Consider the following 21856-nt stretch of genomic DNA (forward strand, 5'->3'; position numbering starts at 1 on the left):
AAACACAGATTCAATTCCTATAAACAAAAAAGAGATACCAATGAGTTGCAGACGAACAATTAGTCAATTGCAAAAATTGAAGGCAAAGGAATGTATTATAGTTCATCCTGTCTTTGTCATTCTTCTTGATGTTTCTGTCCATTCATAGTAAGTCTGAATGCTCCCTACATTTACACCATTTTTCTACCACTTGGATGAATTCACATAAATATGATTACTATTTTCAGATACTTTTTACACCAATGGTCCAAAACTTCTGGAGATAGAGTTCCCAGATTCCTACAATTAATGCTGTTAGCACACAAACCTTCCAACTATTAATAGATCAGCTATTTGATGTGCTAAGTGATGGTATCAATCTATTTGGCAAGATTCCTTGAACTAAATAACTTAGCCAGCATTGTCTGATTTGAAACAAGTCCAATTAAATCACCCCATCGTCTTTCCCTGCAACTGCTGAGAAATCAGCCCAGGTGCTGAGAGCCAGCATTCTATAGACAGTGCTGTGTGTTTGCAAAGCTGCCCTTTTAACTTCAGACCAATTATTGCTTGCTATTTACATTAAGAACTGAGGACTGGCTCCCATTTACGACAAGAAGCTGGATAAAGAATATTGGTTGGAAGCTTATTTTATTCAAAAATGGTTTTTTTTATCTCTAGATGTTTCAGTTCCTATGTTAGAAAGCTGAACTTAGCAATAAAAAGGCCCTGTGACCCTGAACAATGAATATCCATCACAATGCCTTAGCTTCGATTTATGATCAGGCTAAAATTCTTTCATTTTCAGCCACACGTGATGTTAACTGACTCTAGAGTAATGTTGAAATTTGATTTAAACTACAATCAAACCAATATTAGAATCATATAACCTACAGCAGAGTAGAAGAGAATTTAGGCCATGGTGTCTGTGCTTTCTTTGAAAGAGCTATCCTAATCACTCTGCTCTGCCTCACCACCCCATAAACCTGCAATGTTGTTTCATCATATTTACGCATTCCTGTTATGTCAAGAATTACAGACACAAGTTTATTTTAAATCTCTTTTTTTTAAAAATCATTGTCACAAAAAATCATCTTATCTTCAAGATGTGGCTTAAAATTTATTCTGTTTAAATAAATCTTGTCTTTCTATTAAAGAATCACTGGTTTGTTCATCTGGTTAAAATAAATTATTTCCAGACATGTATTCAACATGTAACCTTAGAATATGACTTTTGTCTACAGAGTTGTAACGTACTTATTGCTTTGCAAATTCCAGGGTCTCAACTGTTCAGAGTATAGAATTGCACATCTGCAAGATATACCATATATTCATCACAATGCAATCTTTATATTGTGAATTAAATATATTTTATAAGAAGTAGAACTTTGACAGAATATGAGGTTAATAAGGAGCCAGGTTTTATAAATGTACATACTAATGATTGTGGTAGACACAGGACATGTTCCCATGGACAAGAGTACAACATAAACAGTATTAAAAGAGGCCAAGTTCAACAATGATTGTTGGCCATTGAGCCAATTACAAAGAAAAAAATCTTCAGCTGGGGAGACCTGCGCAGCCAAGGAGTTGAGGAGACAGCAGTTTCCATCACACCCAACGGGAGGAATAAGAGAACCATAGGATCTAGGTGCTCCATTGTGTACTGGTCTAGTTGCCTCATTAAGGGAAGGATATGGAGACTTTGCAGAAGAGGTTTACCAGGATGATGTCTGGATCAGAGGGTTTGGGTTGGGTAACTGACACTTGGGTTGCTTACTTTGAATCACCTGAGGCTGAGGGGAGATGTTGGCAATTGAATTGATCTGATGTTATTTCTTACGTCCTTCACATACATGAGTAAAAATCTTTACGTTACCTCTCTATCTGAATGTGCAATGTGCAATCATAGTAATTTATAATAAATAAAACGGTCAATGTAACATAGAATACACTCAAATCAGCATGAGTTAATCAGCCTGATGGCCTGGTGGAAGAAGCTGTCCCGGAGCCTGTTGGTCCTGGCTTTAATGCTGCGATACCGTTTCTTGGATGGTAGCAGCTGGAACCGTTTGTGGTTGGGGTGACTTGGGTCCCCAATGATCCTTTGGGCCCTTTTTACACACCTATCTTTTTAAATGTCCTGAATCATGGGAAGTTCACAACTACAGATGTGCTGGGCTGTCCACACCACTCTCTGCAGAATCCTGACATTAAGGGAGTTACAGTTCCCATACCAGGCAGTGATGCAACCAGTTAGAATGCTCTCAATTGTGCCCCTGTAGAAAGTTCTTAGGATTTGGGGGCCCATACCAAACTTCCTCAACCGTCTGAGGTGAAAGAGGTGCTGTTGAGCCTTTTACATCATACAGCCGGTGTGTACAGACCATTTAAGGTCCTCAGTGATGTGGATGCTGAGGAATTTAAAGCTGTTTACCCTCTCAACCCCAGATCCATTGATGTCAATAGTGGGTAGGCCGTCTCCATTCCTCCTGTAATCCACAACCAGCTCCTTTGATTTTGCAACATTGAGGGAGAGGTTGTTTTCTCAACACCACTGTGTCAGAGAGATGACAGTAGGCCACCTTGTTATTGTTTGAGATAAGGCCAATTAATGTAGTGTCCTCGGCAAATTTAATTAGCAAATTGGAGCTGAGGGTAGCAGAATTCAAATGCTCGAGAACATAAGAAGTTACAAGGAATACTCGACTCTGCCCAATACATCACAGGCTCATCCCTCCACACTGTTGGTAGTATCTACGCAAGCCGCTGCTTTAAGAAGACTATGGCCACCTGAACCACTTTGCACTAAAATATACTTGTTTTTATATCTGTTATAATTCTATTTCCTGCAATAATTGTGTATTATTTACATTTAATATGTGTTTTTCTTGTGAATGCCACTCAGGTAATGCTATGTACCATTATTGTTGCTGGATCTGTGCATGTATGTACCTGTGCATATGACAACAAACTTGACTTTGATCCGAAAGAAGTTTATAAAATTGAGAGGCAAAGATCAGAGAGATAGTTAGGGTAGAAATGTCAAGTGCCAGTGAGCATACAATTAAGATGAAAGGGAGAGAGATTTTAATTTACACAGTTAGTGATGAGTGTCCAGAACAGGTGCCAGGAGTATTGGCAGAATCTGATGCAATAGTGGGGTTTAAGATGCTGTTAGGCAGAGTCATGAACATGCACAGATATAGATCATATACAGACGGAAGTGATTTAGTTTAGCTTGGTAGAGACATCGTGGGCTGAGGGGCCTGTTCCTGCGTTGTCCTGTACATTGCTCCATCAACACAAGAAGCAGGTACTGCCAGTCACCAGTATTGCGTGCCAGCCAGGATCCAGCTGTGAGCTCCACATTTTGGTGCTGAATGCCTGCATGTTTAATGCAGCCTCTTGAACAACAGCGTTTGTAGGCAGCCTCTCCACACCGGGACATGGAACAATTCATGACCCAGGAAGCGCCACCAGCTGGCATTGGAATTGGTTTAATAGTTTGTTATTGTCACATGTACCAAGGTAATAGAGAAGCTTGCTTTGCATGCACTACATACAGATCAAATAACTGCACAGTGCATTGTAATAAAAAATAAGACAATAAAAGAAGGCAAGATAAAGTGCCATGGCTACAAAGAAAGTGCAGTGAAAGTAGATAATAAGATGCAAGAGCATAAAGTGGGAGATTATGAGTTCAAGAGTCCTTTTTATCATACAATGGAACATTCAATAGTCTTACAACAATGGCTTAAAAGCTGTCCTTGAACCTGGGCTTCCCAAAAACAACCCATCCCAAATATCTTGTCCTCTCCCCTCTTTCACCAGGCTTTTGTATCTCCTGCCTGGTGAAAGAGGGGAGAAGGGAAAATATTTGGGATGGGGTGTTTTTTTTATTATGCTAGCTGCTTTAATGAGAAAGCAAGTTAGGGATTCCAACAGGGTTCCCTGCGCGTCACTGCGGTGGTCACGGAGTCACGTCAGGTTCCCAGCAAAGCCACATGCAGCCCGAACAGAGTTTTTGTTTTGAGGAGGTACAGGGGTTCTCCAGTTTATGGAAGACCCAACTTAACAGAAATCCATCTTAATGCAACTTCTCCCATAGAACAATATGTACAATCAAACAATATCTCTGTTGAAACAAACTTGTCAATCATATTTGATTGTGGAAGTTTGCCGCAGAGTCTTCAAAATTCAAAACAACATTGAATAATTTACACTGACAATGCTTCTACAGGCAAAAAACAAAATGTTTACACCTTGGCTTGATTAAAAAAGAAACATCCTGTTGAAATTCCATATCATTCACTGGCTCTCTGGCTTTTTATGGCTAAATCTGGAGTGGCTGGCTGCAAGTGAGTGAATTTTTGTTAGTATTTCTATTGCACATTATTTTTTTTTTGAGAAATTTTTCATCGCTGATTTAAAGATAAATCAGTTTAAGGACAGTTCTCAAGAATAAAACCCTAATATAACCCAAGGACGGCCTGTAGATGCCTGTGAATATTTTGCCCGAAGGACAAAGAGTTCTGTCATTAATCAGCCCTTTTCAGGGCATCATCAGTAGATCATCAGTAGACAAAAAAAAGGTAGATTGTAATCAGTAAAAGCTAGGAATTAGAAACTAAAAATGTAAACTCATGAGTTTACGACCAAATATTTTATATACCACTGAGATTTTGTACAAAATAGAAAGGAACTTCAGTTTTCCTGAACTGACACTATAATAGACTGCATGCTGTGCATTGGAGGAACTCAAGGTATTTGGTTTATTGAAAAATTACATTTACAGGAAGATTAAATTCTGCGATTGTGCTCAATGTGGGATATCACCTTTCACAAACTCAGGATGTCCTAAAGCTTTTTATAGCCAGTGTCATACTACAGGAACCATGCTGGCTAATTTGTCACAATGAGGTCCCACAAAGTTCCCACAAACTGCAATGTGATAACAACCGAATAATCGGTTAGTTATGTTGGTTGAGGAATAACTATAGAACAAGACATGAAGGAATTTTCTGCTGCTTTTCAAAACACAGTGACAATGTCTGTGATAGACATACACCTGTGAGGGCATTTCATTCCCAGTGTTTGCTCCTTTTAGTACAATTCCCATGCATTACTACAAACTGAGTTGGGATTCAAAAGGATTGTATGATTAGAGTGTAAAACAATTGAGACAGGTATTTCTTGGTTCTGTAAAACAGGCAGAATGGTTTCCACACAATCCTGTAACATCATCTGGAACCAAAATTCAGACATTCATTTCGATAGCAACAAACACAAAATGCTAGAGCAACTCAGAAGGCCAGGCAGCATCTATGGAAAAGAGTAAGCAGTCAACGTTTCAGTCAAGACTCTTCATCAGAAATTCTTCTATGTAAAAGAGTAAACATGGAAACATAGAAAACCTACGGCACAATACAAAGGCCCTTCGGCACACAAAGCAGTACCGAACATGTCCTTACCTGAGAAATTACTTAGGGTTACCCATAGCCCTCTATTTTTCTGAGCTCCATGTACCCATCCAGGAGTCCCTTAACACACCCTATCATTTCCACCTCCACCACTGCCGCCAGCAGTCCATTCCACCCACTCACCACTCTCTGCGTAAAAAATCTTACCCCTGACATCTCCTCTGTTACCGTGACCGAAACTTCGACTGCTTAGTCTTTCCCATAGATGCTGCCCGGCCTGCTGAGCTCCTCCAGCATTTTGTGTGTGTTGCTTTGGATTTCCAGCATCCGCCAATTTCCTTGTGTATGACGTTCTTTTCTCTGTACACTCAATGGTTACATTATTAGGTACACTTGTTAATGCAAATACTATATCTAATCAGCCAATCATGTGGCAGCATGCAAATCTATAAAAAGCATACAGATATGAGCAAAAGGTTCAGCTGTTGTTCAGACCAAAGAGCAGTGTGAGGAAGATCTAAGTGACTTGACTGCGGAACGTTTGTTGGTGCCAGATCTGGCAGTTGGAGTACCTCTGAAACTACTGATCTCCTGGGATTTTCACGCAGAGAGCTTACAGAGAATGGTGCGAAAAACAAGAAACAACATCTACTGAGCGGCAGTTCTGTGGGTGAAAACATCTCATCAATGAGAGAGGGCAAAGGGGAATGGCCAGATTGGTTCAAGCTGACAGTAACAGTAACTCAATCACATGTTACAACAATGGTATGCAGAAGGGCATCTTTGAACACACAACACATCAAACCTCAAAGAGAATGGGCTACAGCAGCAGAAGACCATGAATATACACTCAGTAGCCATTTTATTAGGTACAGGAGGTACCTAATAATGTGGCCACGTGGTGCATTTAGCAAGTCAGTTTTGTAGCATTACAGATCACCATGTGTAAACACACAATGTCCTTCAGTAACATAATAAGCTGCTTCAAACAAAAACCTTTTCAATAACTATATTAACAATAAATAATGAGACCTTCAATTGTTATTTATTGATAAACTATTTTCTTATAACGAACCAGGTTCAATTCTCTATCAGCCAATCATACATTCAACATGGGGAATTATCCTATTCACCAGATGTACCTCTTGTTTCGGGTTTAATCATTCATTTTATCAGGCATTGTGCGGTTCAACATAACGGAGGTGAGGTATTTATTTCAAAGCTCTGTTTACGTCCTCATCATTTAAGGGAGGAAGTGTACAATAATAACCAGGTTGACAGCACTTCCTTCTGGTTTTCAACAACAGAGGTTTCTCAAATATTTGCCACATGTCAAACAAAATACAGTACAAAATGGCACAAAGCATAGCAAATGCGCTGCTCAGAACTCTCACAATAAAGCCTTCCTTCCACAGAAAGGCACATGATTTAAATGGCTTTGAATGTAAATACAAGGGAAGATTTGACTTCTTAGTGGAGTGTAAACCAAACATTGAACACAGCTCGACACCTGTTAGAAAGCAGCCTGCATTTCAACCATTCCACAAGAAAAGTTTAAAGTCTGGCATTTTTTTTAATAGAACGCACAACACAGAACAATACAGCAGACCACCATGAACCTATGAATGCTCACAAAATGCTGGAGGAACCCAGCAGGTCAGGCAGCGTCTATGGAAATGAATAAACAGTCAACGTTTTGGGCTGAGGCTGGAAAGGGAGGGGAAGGATACCTGAATAAGGAGGTGTGTGTGTGGGGGGGGGGGGAGAGGAAAAGGATACCAAGCTAGAATGTGAATGTGAAGAGGGAGGGGATGAAGTAAGAAGCTGGGAGGTGATTGGTGGAAAAAGCAAAGGGTCAGAGTAGAAGGAATCCGACATGAGAGGATCAAAGGAGAAACACCAGGGGGAGGCGATAAGCAGATGAAGAGAGGAGGTAAGAGGCCAGAGCGAGGAAATGAAGACAGAAAGGGAACAAGAAAAATTACCAGAAGTTGGAGAAATTGATGCTCATGCCATCGAGTTGGAAGCTGCCTAGATGGAATGAGGTTTTGTTCCAACAACCTGAGAGTTGCCTCATCATGGCAGATTTCTAGCATCTGCAGGATCCCTTGTGTCCGTGAACACTACCTTTTTTTTATTTGCATTACTTATTCATATTATAATATATGCAAATTTAACAAAAACAAAATGCTGGAAGAATAGAGCAAGTCAGGCAGCTTCTATGTAAGAGAATAGTCAATGCTTCAGGAATTAGTGAAGGGTCTCAGACCAAAACATCAACTCTTTATTCTGCTGAGTTCCTCCAGCACTGTCTGTGTTACTCTGGATTTCCAGCATCTGCAGATTTTCCTGTATTTACATATTTTATGTCTCTGCACTGTACTGCTGCCTCGGAACAAAGTCAGTGACAATAAACCTGGTTCTGATGTCTGTTCTGACCATTATGCCAATTAAACCAATTCTAGTTACCTGCATATGATCCACATCTCTCAAAGGTCTTCAAATTCATATATCTGTCTAAATGCTTCTTAAACTCTTCCCTTGGTAGGGCATTCCAGGCATCTTACACTCTATATGTAAAAGGATTTTTTTTTGTACATCTCCTTTAGTCTTATCCCTTCCCACCTTAAAGTATTTGGCATTTCCACCTTGGGGAAAAATTCTGCTTATCTATGACATTCATGATTTTATAAACTTCTTTCACGTCTCCCTTCAGCTTTCATTGCTCAAGAAAATACAATCCAAGTATGTCTGACTTCTCTTCTAACTAATACTCTCATCTAGGAAATATCATAGTGAACCTCTTCAGCACCAAAGTCTCCACATTGTTCCTGTAATGTGCTGATCAGAATTGCACAATACTTCAAATGTTTTACACATCTGTATATAACATCCCAACTTATATACTCAATTTACCAAACGATGACGGCAAGAAGCCAGACTACTCCGTGTACTTGTGTTGAAACTTTCAGAGAGCTAAGGACTTATGCCATAAGATTTCTGAATGGACCATAAACCCTTTTGCTCTCTTTTTGCATGATTTATATATACATGTATACATACATATATAGATGCATATATTTCTTATTGTGAGTTGTGGTATTTGTACTGTACTGCCAGAAAACAAAAAAAATCATGACATATGTTAGTGATTATAAACCTGATTCATATACTGGCTTCTGTACCTCCATCAGGAAGGAGATACAGAAACCTAAAGATACATACTCAATGATTCAGAAACAGCAAATGACCTGGTCATTCTTTCACCATTGCCAATACAAAGTTCCCATCAACCTCCTGGAAAAGGAATCATTATTTACTAGAAATGTACCTAATTCAGCCAGAAAATACTGAGACTATTACGAACATTTTGGGAATTGGTTACTATGTAGTAGGTGACTCACTTCTGACTCCTTCCAGCATCCACAAGACACACTAGTGATGACAAAGTTAGTAAAACTATCATGGGTAGCTCAGAAGCTAGTGAGTTAGTTATAAGAGAGCTGAGCACAAAATTTTAGGTGGACATTCCAAATTTGATTTGAAGGGAGTTCAGTGTTGTTGGAACTGTCCTTCTTCAAAATTTAAGCAGCTAGTTAAAAGTTTAGTGGAATTATCTTTGATCTCCTTATCAATGTATATTGTCCATGTATTATTTCTTAAATAAACTGATTTTCCAGACAGTTTTGCAATGCTATGTGTGAAAATTAGCTTGTGTTTCCTCCATTACAATAAGGAAGACACATGAAAAGGGATATTTCAATAATAATAAAGCATTTCATCAAAGTCACCACATAAGTGCAGCTTTTCATCCTACCCAGTTGCAGTTCTAGTTACAATCTGCAATGAATGTCATTCTAGACAAGTAGAATACATAACTAGCACCCCATCTTCTAGCTTAAACATTCACTTGTACTGATAGTGTATTGTAATTTCAGTGTATGTGTGTCACTGTGTTCACTGCAATTACTTACTAAGGTTCAAAGAAAATTTATTATCAAAGTTCATAAATGTCACCATATACAACACTAAGATTCATTTTCTTGTGGGCATTCACAGTAAATATAACAAACACAGAGATTTAATGAAAGACCTCACCCAACAGGACGGACAAACAACCAATGAAAAGGACTACAGACTGTGCAAATACAAAAAGAAAAAAAGAAATAAGAATAACAAATAAATAAGCAATAAATATTGAGAACATGAGTTGAAGAATCCTTGAAAGTTGAGTCCATGGGTTGTAGGAACATTTCAGTGATGGAGCGAGTGAAGTTGAGTGAGGTTTCCCCGCTGGTTCAAGAGCCTGATGGTTGAGGGGTAATAACTGTTCTTGAACCTGGTGGTGTAGGTCCTGAGGCTCCTGTACCTTCTTCCTGATGGTAGCAGCAAGAAGAGAGCATTGTCTGAATAGTGGAGGTCTTTGTTGAAGAAGGTCTCTTCAGAAGAACCATCTAGACTCATGACTTCCACCACCTCAAAGGAATAAAGCAGTAGACACTTGGATGGTCTCCTTCTCCTGAAAGGACGGTCTCCTTCCAGTCACACACCAATCTGGCCAATCCTTCAGCAGTGTGGAGTCACTGTCCTGGACCATCTAATTTCAGAAGATGGACAGTTGAAGGTGGCAGTTCACCATCACCTTCTCAAGGGCATTTTGGGGTGGGCAACAAGTGATGGTTCGATGGCATCGCTCAAAGTGAGCTCAGCCAGTAGACATTTACAAAATCAACCATGATTGAATAGTAGAACAGACTCAATGGATCGAATGACCTACATTCTGCTCCTATGACCTTTGCTCTTAAAAAGTGGCAAGGCTGCTTTCTCAGATTTCTTCCCTACCCACCACCACTACCAACACTGAAGAATGGATCACTCTAACCATGTCCCTTTATTTCACTGCTCCATAACGTTGAGCGAGCGCTACTTCAATATATTGTGTTGACTTCATTCCACTCCTATCACCCTCTTGTGACCAAGTTTGGCATTTAAACTATTATGTTTTTCCATAGTAGAGATCTTATAGCCGCATTCGCAGCCTAATTTCACAGTACAATCGTATAGAATTCCAGCAATCTCAAGTTGGCAGTTACAACTGGACAAATACTGTCAACCTTTCTTGTGGATCTTAACTGTGTTTACACACTAGATTCATTTCTGTAATCTTGAATTTATTGCAGATACGACCATTACAAACATTTTTATAGAGCACTTTCCTTTTTGACTCAAAGCCTCTTTATCCATTGCCTAGTGATTTAAATGAAGCATTGAAATTAGGCAGAGATCCTATTTGGCAACAGATTAAGGTAAAACATTTCTGTGAGCAAAAAACTTCCCTGTAAAAAGGAATCCACATGGAACAACTGACTTGCTGTTGCATTTTTTTTAGCTACTACTACTCAAATATAGGAAGAAAATATTGGAAAATATCCCAGAGTGAAATTTTTAATAGCCCTAAATGCTAAATGTCTAAGCAATACTCTGCATCATTAGCTACTTCGATATACTTCAAAAATTATTCCTTTTCACAGAAGAATAAATGAGATTAAACTAACAGTAGTACCTAGCAAAGGCACAGTTTTTAGGAAAGCATCAAGCCATTTTGTAGACCCCCAAATATGCAACTTGCTTTAACTAGTCAAAAAACTGAGGTGCTTTAAAAAGTCAAAAATGAAGCTCAAGATGAACACAAAATTTAAAAAGGTGATATCAACAGTGTGAATATAATTCTCCAAACCACCTCCGATTATTTCAACAGTTGCAAACAAAAAATCTGAGGAATTAAAATAACCATACCTCTTCACTAGTTGGATGAAATGGTGAAAGAGCCTAAACTGCTTTCTTCTGAGTTCCTCAGATGAGCTGTCAGAGTTACAGATTGTTTTCTCAATCAAGCAGTCTGGATTCCAAAGCAGAAATGCAGTAGTAAATCCTGTTATCTCGCATTACTGCTTATTGACAGCAGTGTCAGAATAACACACAAAGCAATGGCTTGTTGCAAGTATACAGGAAGTGAACAACATCTGCTTTCCTATTTAAGCGCAAGAGCATCTGTGTTGAAAAAAACAGAGGCAGTCGATGTAACCACAAGGAGCAGCCCACCTTCAGAATGACTTCAGCAGGGTGCAGACGAGTCTCCAGTTAGTGTTTCATAAAAAGCAGTTGAGTCAGACGAGAAAGGTGGTCCCATTTCCATCACCTTTAGATATCTGTGGTGCCGGCAGTATCAGAACAAGAACTAACAAAGTCTTCTTTTGCAAAGGAAGGTCTATCATCGACGGAGTGACTAGTCAGATGTTATAATTAGTGGATGATTTTGTTTCTCCCTCCCCTTCCCTGGCAATTCTGCATCCTACAGGGCAGCTAAAAGCTGGAATGCGATACCCAGTGAGCAGTAAGAGCTGGCTGTTCACCCACATCGAAAATCAAATAGAATTGTGTGAGAGAAACAAACGAGTTCAAGGCCAGTAACAGGAAAGTATCAATGCTAGAATCTCGGACATGATTTCTTTTTAAAGTAACTACATAGTCAAAAACTGCTGAGGGAACAACTAGCATAATATATTAGGTTAGTTAGCGAGGAAGGCAAAGAAAAGATTCATAACATATGACTGAACAATTAATTGGTACGGCTTGCTTCAAAATCCAGAAAGTACACAGAGTTACAAATCCCTTTCTCAATTTAGCACGATGTTTTAGAAAACTGATTTTATCTTTTATTTGTAGTTTTTAATAAAGCCATGATCCCTCTTCCAGATCGAAGCCACACGTTGATACTGATAGCATCCCCGAGGCAAATGTTAACTAACACCCCCCCCCCCCCCCGCCACCCCAGCCCTCGACCCCAGCCGGATTATGGCAAATATGTTGCAGGTCATACATCGAAAACACTCAGTTCATTCATACCTCGAACAAATACTCAATTCTAAGGGAAATGGCATACCTATATGCTTCAATTAGTGCTTTCAAAGACATTCTACACTTTTTCCCTTGCCAGACATAGACAGATGTGACAAACTGACTCCTAGAATAAAGCAAGACATCTGATTTGTTACTGCAACACTCAAATTTCTAATCTTTTCAGAAAAAAATTCTTACACTTCTTCTGTCTCAGTCTTAATTGAAACAGCCTGATGTTTTAAAACAAGGCTGGTTTATGGAAAAAAATTCTGTGCGATCAATATTGTTTGTACTTCTTAAAATCCTTGCTGCATGAAATAACAAAAACCACCGAATTCTTTTATCAATAAAAAGCAACTCCCATTTATAATTTGCGCTTAAAGAAAGCTTAATTATCTGTTCCTACACCTTTTCATGCAAAGATAATTATTGTATAGCTTTTCTGTGGGTAATTTGCGCAGTCTCTGATACCCTGAGAAGAAATGCATTAACATTTGTTATAATACGGTGTTATGTTTTATTTGTATTGTTTCCATGCTCACCGGTATATCTGAAGCCATCCTTTGACGCAACAACTTTATTAAGGATCAAAGGCAAACTCTGAAATTAGTTCTCCACTCTGAGCTCTTCATCACTGGCCTGATACATTGTTGTAATGAAGTCCAACATAAACCTGAGCAACGCCCTCCCAGCTTTCGGCATTTCTAAGAAATTGTTTCTTTCACAACTCCTTAATCAGCTCTTCCATCTCCATCTACTGCCACTTGTTGTATGGCACTTTCCAACATTACCACAGGAGGTGCAATGCCTAACCTTTCAACTCTTCCCTTTCCAACATTCATAGACTCAGTCTTTCCATGTAAGAGAGTGATGCACTCGCACTTTATTCAATGCAGACAAGTGCGAGGTTTTCCACTTCGGTAGGACCAGCCAGTATAGGTCTCACACAGTGAATCATAGGGCACTGAGGAGTGCTGTAGAACAAAGGGATCTGAGAGTACAGGTCCATAAGTCACTGAAGTGGCATCAGAGGTAGGCAGGGTTGTAAAGAGAGCTTTGGGCACATTGGCCTTCAGCAATCAAAGTACTGAGTACAGGAGATAGGATGTAATGTTGAAGTTGTGTAAGTTGGTGACACCTAACTTGGAGTGTTGTTTGCAGTTTTAGTCACCTACCTACAGGAAAGATGGAAAAAAGCTTGAAAGAGTAAAATTATGAGAGCTATAGCTAATGTAAATGCAAGCAGGTATTTTCCTTTGAGGTCGGGTGGGACTACAACCAGAGATCATTGGTTAAGGGTGAAAAGATTAAACGTTTCAGGGGAACATGAGAGGAAACTTCTTCACTCAGATGTCATGAAAGTGTGGAACAAGCTGCCAGTGCATACAAGCTCAATTTCAAATTTTAAGAGAAGTTTGCATAGGTACATGGATGGTAGGGGTATGGAGGACTATGGTCCCGGTTCAGGTTGATGGGAGTAGGCAGTTTAAATGGCTTGGCACAGACTGGATGGGCTGAAGGGCTTGTTTCTATCCTGTACGTCTCTATGACTCTATTACCTTCAGAGTTCACAATGTGACTGCCTCCGCATAACAGAAACAAAGCACAGATTTTGTTTATATCCATTTTGCAGGTGCCTGATCTTGATCCTGAGCATTCAATTTCCTTCCATTTAAATTCAGTATCACACTCCCTCTCTCTGATCTCCCTGTCTGTGGCTTCCTGCACCAATATAACAAGGCCCAATATAAGCTCAGTAATCAAAGAATAGTACAGCAAAGGATAAGGCCCTTCGGCCGATGATATATGTGCTGACTATGGTGGCAAATTAAACTAAACCCATATGCCTGCAGATGATCCAGATCCATCCATTCTCTCCATGTTCTTTCACCACCTCTGGCAGCGCGCTCCAAGCACCTGTCACATTTTGTAAAACTAAAACCTCAACCCGCATGTGTCCTTGAATCATTCCCATTCTTGTCCTAAAGCTGTACCCTTTTGTATTTAACACTTCCATCCTGGGAAATGGTCTCTTGCTATTGTATCTATAATCGTCAATCAAACCAAATCATACATGGATACAGCTGAATGAGACAGTGTTCCTTTGAAGCCAAGGCTCAGAAAAATACACATGTATTCAAAGTAATGAGAAAGAAAACAAAGAATTTAGTCACGTAAGAAAACAAATTTTTAGTCCAAAAAAACTTTCTAAAATTTGCAAACTTAAGCCTCTGTTATTCCATAGTAAGCAAACCAAGTTTGTTCAATTTGTATTTGTAGGTGAACCTTTTCTACACACTTTCCTAAGTCTTCTGTAATGCAGCAAACAGAACTGCACAAAATATTCTAAATGTGGCCTAACCAAAGCCTTATACCACCACAACATGACATCAGGACTCTTGTACTCAATACCCAGCAGATGAAGGAAAGCACAGAATCATGGAATATACCTTCTTATCATCCCTTCTAGTTGTGTTAACAGTTTCATGAGCTTTACACTTGCACCCCAATGCACATCTGCACATCAATGCTGCCAAGGGTCCAATCACTTAGTATGAACTTTCCTTTTACAATTAACCCTCAAAGAGTAACACCTCACACTTGCCTGAATTAAATTCCATCTGCCATTTCTCCTTCACTGTCTTCAACTGATCTATATCTACTGTATCCTTTGACAACATTCTCACACTCTACAGCTTCACTAATTTTTGTGTTTTCTGCAGACTGGTTCATCTTCCCATATCACAAATAACAGAGATCGCAACACTAATCCCTAAGGAACACCACTGTCACCATTCTCCAGTCTGAATAGCATCAATCATTTCACCAATGCCTTCCACCTTCTATGATCAAACCAAATTTGAATCCAAACTACCAAGACATCATTGCAACTTTTTCTTCTGGGTCTGCCTACCAGGAGAGACCTTGTAAATTGCCTTACTAGAATCCATTGTAGACAAGATACACTGCCCTAATCTCAATCATCTTTATACCTCCTCAAATATCTCAATTCAGTTTGAGCTGCATGACCTGCCTAATCATGTTGTAATGGTTGTTCCTAATCAGGCCATGCTTTCCCAAATGGCAGTAAATCCTATTCCTAGCAATAGCTTCACTCACAGATGGGGGCTTGAAGAGCAAATGAGGCCAGCATACAACAATTCTGATCATATTGAATGATAGGGCAGGCTTGAGGGACTGAGTGGCCTACTCCTGTTCCTTATTTTCTTAAGTTTAACTACAAAGAACACAAACGAACACCAGATTAAACTTCGCCTTGTTAATAATTGAATCTAGCATCGTCACATTTTGACGGGATGAAAATCAGTCAAACATTAGAAAGATCATGCCTTGAATCTTAATGTTTGTTATGGAGTCACTGGAACTCATATTAAACAATAATGAATATTAATATTTGCCCCTGGCAAAATATAGATATCAATGACAAACAAGTGGACTTCTATCTTTAAGATTAATAGTGTGGTTTTAAGAAATCTTCCACTTACTCACAACTCAATGCCTGACATTGTCAACAGCATTGTGAATATAAGTCCTTTAATTATTACTTCAGTAGAAACAGTGCCTAAAGGCACCAATATTCCACTTGAGTTTACACCAGGAATGTTGGATAATCTGTCAACTAAGTGATTGCAGCCCAGTAAAAGTCACTGAACTTCAATGAAAAAAGCCACAAATGGAAGATTCTGTGGCATTGAAATAAAATATAAAAATTATGAACATAAAAGGGGCATAGGGGATCAAAATAAAGTTTAAACAACGCATGTAATTTCAATTCTTAATTTTATTCCTTTTAATTCCATGTAAGTTACTTCGTTATTGTAATAATTCATGTGTTCCTGATCACTGAGAAGCTTTGTTACTATAATATTTAGATTTGCTTTATTAGCACTTTGCTAACTTTGTCTCTTTTCTTTCAGTGATCAAGTTCACAGCCTAAACTTTTCCCATGAATGTCGACCCTCCCAAGAGTTCATTGTCAAATACACACCATTTAACTGATAAAATTATGCACCAAGTATTTGTGCAGTTGGGCTAACAACATAACTATCAAAAAAAACCTCAATTGTTGCGTAATAGACTTCCCATTTTTTGGTCAAATAACTAACCCTTTTGGAAATGAGAAATGTCTTTTTACAAAGAAGGAAAAGCCGCCAATGAGGAAAAGAAAGGCACCGAAATATTCAAGGTCAGCCATATCCTCTTAAATATCTTCCAGATTTACAAAATAGAGTATTCAGTTTTAATTGGGCTTCTGTTTCCTGGCATAGTCTGAACAGGAAAGAATACCCAGGTGGTTCTCATTGAGCTCAAAATTACTGCAGTTAAACTAATAAATATCATTCACAGATGACAGGACTATTAGATAAATCCAATTGGCAAGCTTAGGAGTGAAGGGAGGCTACCAAGATTCCCTTCAATCCTGAACCCAGAAAATACTCCTAACCTTCAGAGGCTGATAGAAATTTATCACACCATTTTGCCCAATGTTCATTAAGCAAACTCAAAACAAAAACCACAAAGAATACTTTATTCCCAAACATTGAAAAAAACAATTTAATGAATTTCCTTTTCACTCCCTGGCCCCAGCACCCACGGGCAATAAATCATCCCCGAGTCCAAAATAGACCAATTAAGCAAGCAGTTCTGGTGTGTAATCAACAATGCTGAATAGTTACCTTTCTGCTGGTAGCTTCTTGTACCAGCCTTTTCTACCGGGAGTGGCTTTTTGTTCCTCAACATCCTTGCTTGCCTGAACCCTTCAATTGGAAAAGCATCAGTGCAAATGCAGTGGTAGGACAAAGAGATAGAATACAATATTCAAACTACACCCAACTACATATTATCATTTCCTATCAGGAATATTATTTCAGCTCTGTAATTAATTTTGCATCTATTTGGTTGAGTTCTATTCCTTTCTATATTTGAATTAGGACATATTGATTGCACCCAATATATTGGCTTTTTACCCCCATTCAATTCAATTAGAGTCAGGGAGCACTATAGCACAGAAACAGGCTACTTGGCCCATCTAGTCCATGCCAAACTTTTATTCTGCCTAGTCCCATCGACCTGCATCTGGACCATAGCTCTCCATATCCCACCCATCCATTCTTACAACTTTCATTTTTAAAAAAGCTAGTAAGTGATTAGTTTTGCAAAGCATATCATCAACTATCATCATATGCTGTGTTGTATAACATACACAATCATGATTTTTGACCATGATTGCTCTTGGCAATTTTTTCTACAGAAGTGGTTTGCCATTGCCTTCTTCTGTGCTGTGTTGTTACAAGTGACCCCAGCCATTATCAATTCTCTCTAGTGACAGTCTGCTTGGCATCAGTGGTCGCATAACTAGGACTTGTGATATTCATCATCTGCACCCATGGCTTCTCGTGACTCTGATCGGGGGCTAAGCAGGTGCTACATCTTGCCCAAGGTGACCTGCAGGCTAGCAGAGGGAAGGAGCACCTCACACCTTTGGTAGAGACATATCTCCGCACAACCACCAAATCATCAACTGGGATATCATTAAATAGGACATTCATAAATAGATTAACAATCTGTACCATACAGATTGAAACAAGGGCCACCATAGAGCAGTACATTCATCCAAAGGAAGGTAGAATTACTGCTTACTTTGCAAAATTAATAGAATACAGGTCACAGAAAATGATTAATTTGCATTCTGATAATAGTGCACATGATACATCACAACACTTACATCAAATAGCAATACAGAAACTAGGTACATCAAGCAAAAGCTACTATATATATACATTGAAAACAGACAAAATATTCAAACATTTTCATTTTTGGAATCTTTCCTAATGTCATTTCCTAACAGAAAACAATACAAGAGTGAAATAATACTAATGTTTTCCTCATTTTGAATCATTTATTAAAATATATCTCAATATCAATCATCGCTTTACTGAGTGTTGTTCAGAGTTGTACCACTTTGATTTTACTGGATGGATGACAAAATAGGTTCACTGAATTCCAGACAGAATTTACACACAGAAAATGCTGGAGGAACTCAGTAGGCCCATCAACATCTATGGAAAACAGTACACTGTCGACATTTCAGGCCGAGACCTTTCATCAGGACTGGTGGAGGGTCTCGGCCCAAAATGTTGACTGTTTACTCTGTAGGTCAAATATGATGACAGAATATAGCATTAATGGTAAGACTCTAGGCATTGTGGAGGATCAGAGGGGTCTTGGGGTCTGAGTCCATAGGACACTCAAAGCTGTTGCACAGGTTGACTCTGTGGTTAAGAAAGCATTGGCCTTCATCAATCATGGGATTGAGTTTAAGAGCCCTTAGGTAATGTTGCAACTATATAGAACCCCGGTCAGACCCCACTTGGAATACTGTGCTCAGTTCTGGTCACCTCACTACAGGAAGGATGTGGAAGCCATAGAAAGGGTGCAGAGGAGATTTACAAGGATGTAGCCTGGATTGGGGAGCATGCCTTATGAGAATAGATTGAGTGAACTCGGCCTTTTTTCCTTGGAGTGACGGAGGATGAGGGGTGACCTGATAGAGGTGTATAGGGTCTTTTAAGAGACTCCTGGACACATACACGGAATTCAGAAAAATAGAGGGCTATGAGTAACCCCAGGTAATTTCTCAGGTAAGGACATGTTCAGCACAACTTTGTGGGCCGAAGGGCCTTTATTGTGCTGTAGGTTTTCTATGTTACTACAATAATTTATTTCCAGATATTTAGACCTGTAACATGCACCATTGTTTAAGTGAGATATACCTGTTTTTCTAGAACAGTGATTTAAAAATTTCATGCAACAATTCCACTGGGATATCAAAAGGAATTTTAGAAATGTCCTTTTCCAGTTGTTACGGGCAGGGAATTTCCATCCTGCATCAAAGTTACTATTGGAATATATACCTCCTTGGCCCCTGTAAATAGAACTTTGAGCTCAAGACTTCTACTGAGGCTTTTTGGAAAAATTATAGTCCCTACCAGGAAAACCAATTGGTGCTAGAAAATTATATTACAGGAATTCAATTAGATCCAAGGATCAGTTCACATGCAGAAACTTGTGCGGTTGTTTCCTCTGCTGAGGGGCCAATTGAGACGCCTGTCACTGAAACTCTCTTGAAAATGTAGCTGTCAGCTGAAACCATTAAAAAAGGCCATATTCCTGCCAATCAATGGGGAGTCTCTGTGCTTAGCAATGAACACACGTGAATCAGAATCAGGTTTAATATCAACAGCCTATGTCGTGAATTTGTTAACTTTGCAGCAGCAGTACAATTCAATACATGATATTTATAGAAAAAAAACTAAATTACAGTAAGTACGTATGTATATGGATATCAAGTAGTTAAATTAAGATAACTAGTGCAGAAACATGAATTTAGAAGAAAGTAATGAGGTGGTAATGCATGGGTTCAACGTCTGTTTAGAAATTGGATGGCAGAGGGGAACAAGCTGTTCCTGAATCGCAGAGTGTGTGTGCTTTCATGCTTCTTCAGCCCCATGACATTTGGAGTAGCCGAATCCCACAAATTTCAAATTTCTGACCCATTTTATAGGCCCACACAGTTTGCATAATAAAAAAAAACAGCCAAGCCTATTTGCCCTCATGTGCCCATCATGTATTGGAGATCAGCAGTGAAGGGTTGTCATTCACACTGCTTACTGAATGCCAGTGTTTATTTAGCTAATGCTTGTGTTGAAGTTTTATGTGTGCAAGTCAAAGAAATATAGGCTATGCAAATGCTTCGGGAGGGCATAGGTCGGGCTATAACAACAGGATGAAGCCCTTAAACTGTATTTTATATTCAGATTTAACACCTTCAGTATTATCATAGTGGAAATCTGAATCTAAGCTTAACTTTATTGTTATTTTTAAGCTGTAAAGTATTATCCCAACCTTGGATTGCAAGAGAGCACAAATATAATCCTGTCACTGAATGACAAAATCAAACGTTACTTTAAAGCAAGGGTTCCCAATCTTCTTTTTATGCCATTGACCCCTACCATTAATCAAAAGGTCTGTGGACCCCAGGTTGAGAACCCATACTTTAAGGAGAATCCTAAGTGGTCAAATTTCATAGGTTTCTTCACTTTGATGTCCATTTTTCAACAGGGAAAACTGCCACACACCACCCACACCCTCCATTTCCTTCATTTGCTTCCTTAACAGGGTAATCTCATTCCTTCTTCTGTTTCAGCATCCATATCAGATGTTTATCCTGTTCCCATCACACTCACAGAGAAACAAAGAAAGTCATTATTGCCTGCAGTTAATTACTTATTAGCAGAGGTGCAGAAATCATTAAAATTCAACAGAAGCTGTAGCATATTCATATTCCATAGAATACTACAGCACAGTACAGGCCCTTCAGCCATCCATGTTGTGCCGACCCATATAATCCTTAAAAAAAAGTACTAAACCCACACTACCCCTTAACACTCCATTTTTGTTTCATCCATGTTTCCAATCTGCCAATACTCATATTTACAATATGCGTGAGCTGAAGAATAAGTTGAAAGAGGAATAAAGCATGTTAAAATTTAAAGGGCTTGATTGAGTCCTTTCCAACATTTGCAAAAGAAATAAAATTAGTTTGAACTGTTTCATTCCAGCAAAGCTTGATCTGCCCTCTGAGCAACAGATGGTGACACACACAAAATGCTGGAGGAACTCCGCAGGCCTGACAGCATTTGTGGAAAAGAGTAAACAGTTGCCGTTTTGAGCTGAAACCCTTCATCAGGACCATCTTTGGTTAGGTATTCCATATTTCATCATTCCATAGATGCTACCTGGCCAGCTGAGTTCCTCTAGCATTTTGTGTGTGTTGCTTTGGATTTCCAGCATCTGCAGACTTTCTTGAGTTACTGGAACAGAAGGCAAGTCCTGGTTGGAAAGTTCATCACAAAAAGCTACCAGCAGAAGCTCTCAGTGAAATTATGTGAAGAGGGGCTCCACAGTAGCGTAGCAGTTAGCGTGATGCTATTACAGCTCAGGACACTCCAGAGTTCAGAGTTCATTTCCGATGCCATTCTGTAAGACATTCTGTACATCCTCCCCATTGAATGTGTGGGTTTTCTCTAGGTCCTCTGGTTTCCTCCAACAGTCCAAAGATATGCTAGGTAGGTTAATTGGACATTGTAAATTATCCTATGGTTAGGTTAGGGTTAATCAGATTTGTCGGTAGTTGTTGGGATGACATATCCTTAAGGTCTAGGAGGCCTACTCCATGTAGTATCTCTAAATACCTAAGTGTTAAATACGGAGAAAGTACTCAAGTTAATTCTACACAGTACACCCTATACCATTATTTCTATATTTTCTTTAATCCAGAAAATTATCCTAGAAAATATGGAAAACCTAATCAAGGAAGGAAAGGTAGACTGACCAGAAACGATCAAAAAATGTGGATTTTAAGAAGGGCCTTAGATGTGTTCTAGGCCCAATTATCAGTTACACTTTCACTTCTGTATCTTCTTCATGAAGCTTCCACTTTCTACAGATAAAAGAAACCTGGAACAGGTCAC

General features: G+C 39.1%; 1 protein-coding gene across 7 annotated transcripts in view; it reads right to left on the bottom strand.

Moving 5' to 3' along the window:
• Positions 1 to 21856, bottom strand: part of LOC132400540 (protein eva-1 homolog A-like) — a 296591-nt gene that overhangs the window by 31681 nt on the left and 243054 nt on the right. Inside the window, exon 1 of one of the 7 annotated variants that reach the window (XM_059981587.1) lies at positions 17000 to 17078. The exons of 5 other annotated variants lie outside the window; for them this stretch is intronic. In XM_059981587.1, coding sequence (XP_059837570.1) covers positions 17000 to 17063 — 64 coding nt within the window. In that variant the 5' untranslated portion in view covers positions 17064 to 17078. Of the gene's footprint in view, positions 1 to 11198; positions 11491 to 16999; positions 17079 to 21856 lie in introns of those variants that run through there. One more of the 7 variants, XM_059981589.1, reaches the window with a different exon arrangement.

This window comes from Hypanus sabinus, chromosome 10 (assembly GCF_030144855.1).
Source record: "Hypanus sabinus isolate sHypSab1 chromosome 10, sHypSab1.hap1, whole genome shotgun sequence".
Taxonomy (NCBI): domain Eukaryota; kingdom Metazoa; phylum Chordata; class Chondrichthyes; order Myliobatiformes; family Dasyatidae; genus Hypanus; species Hypanus sabinus.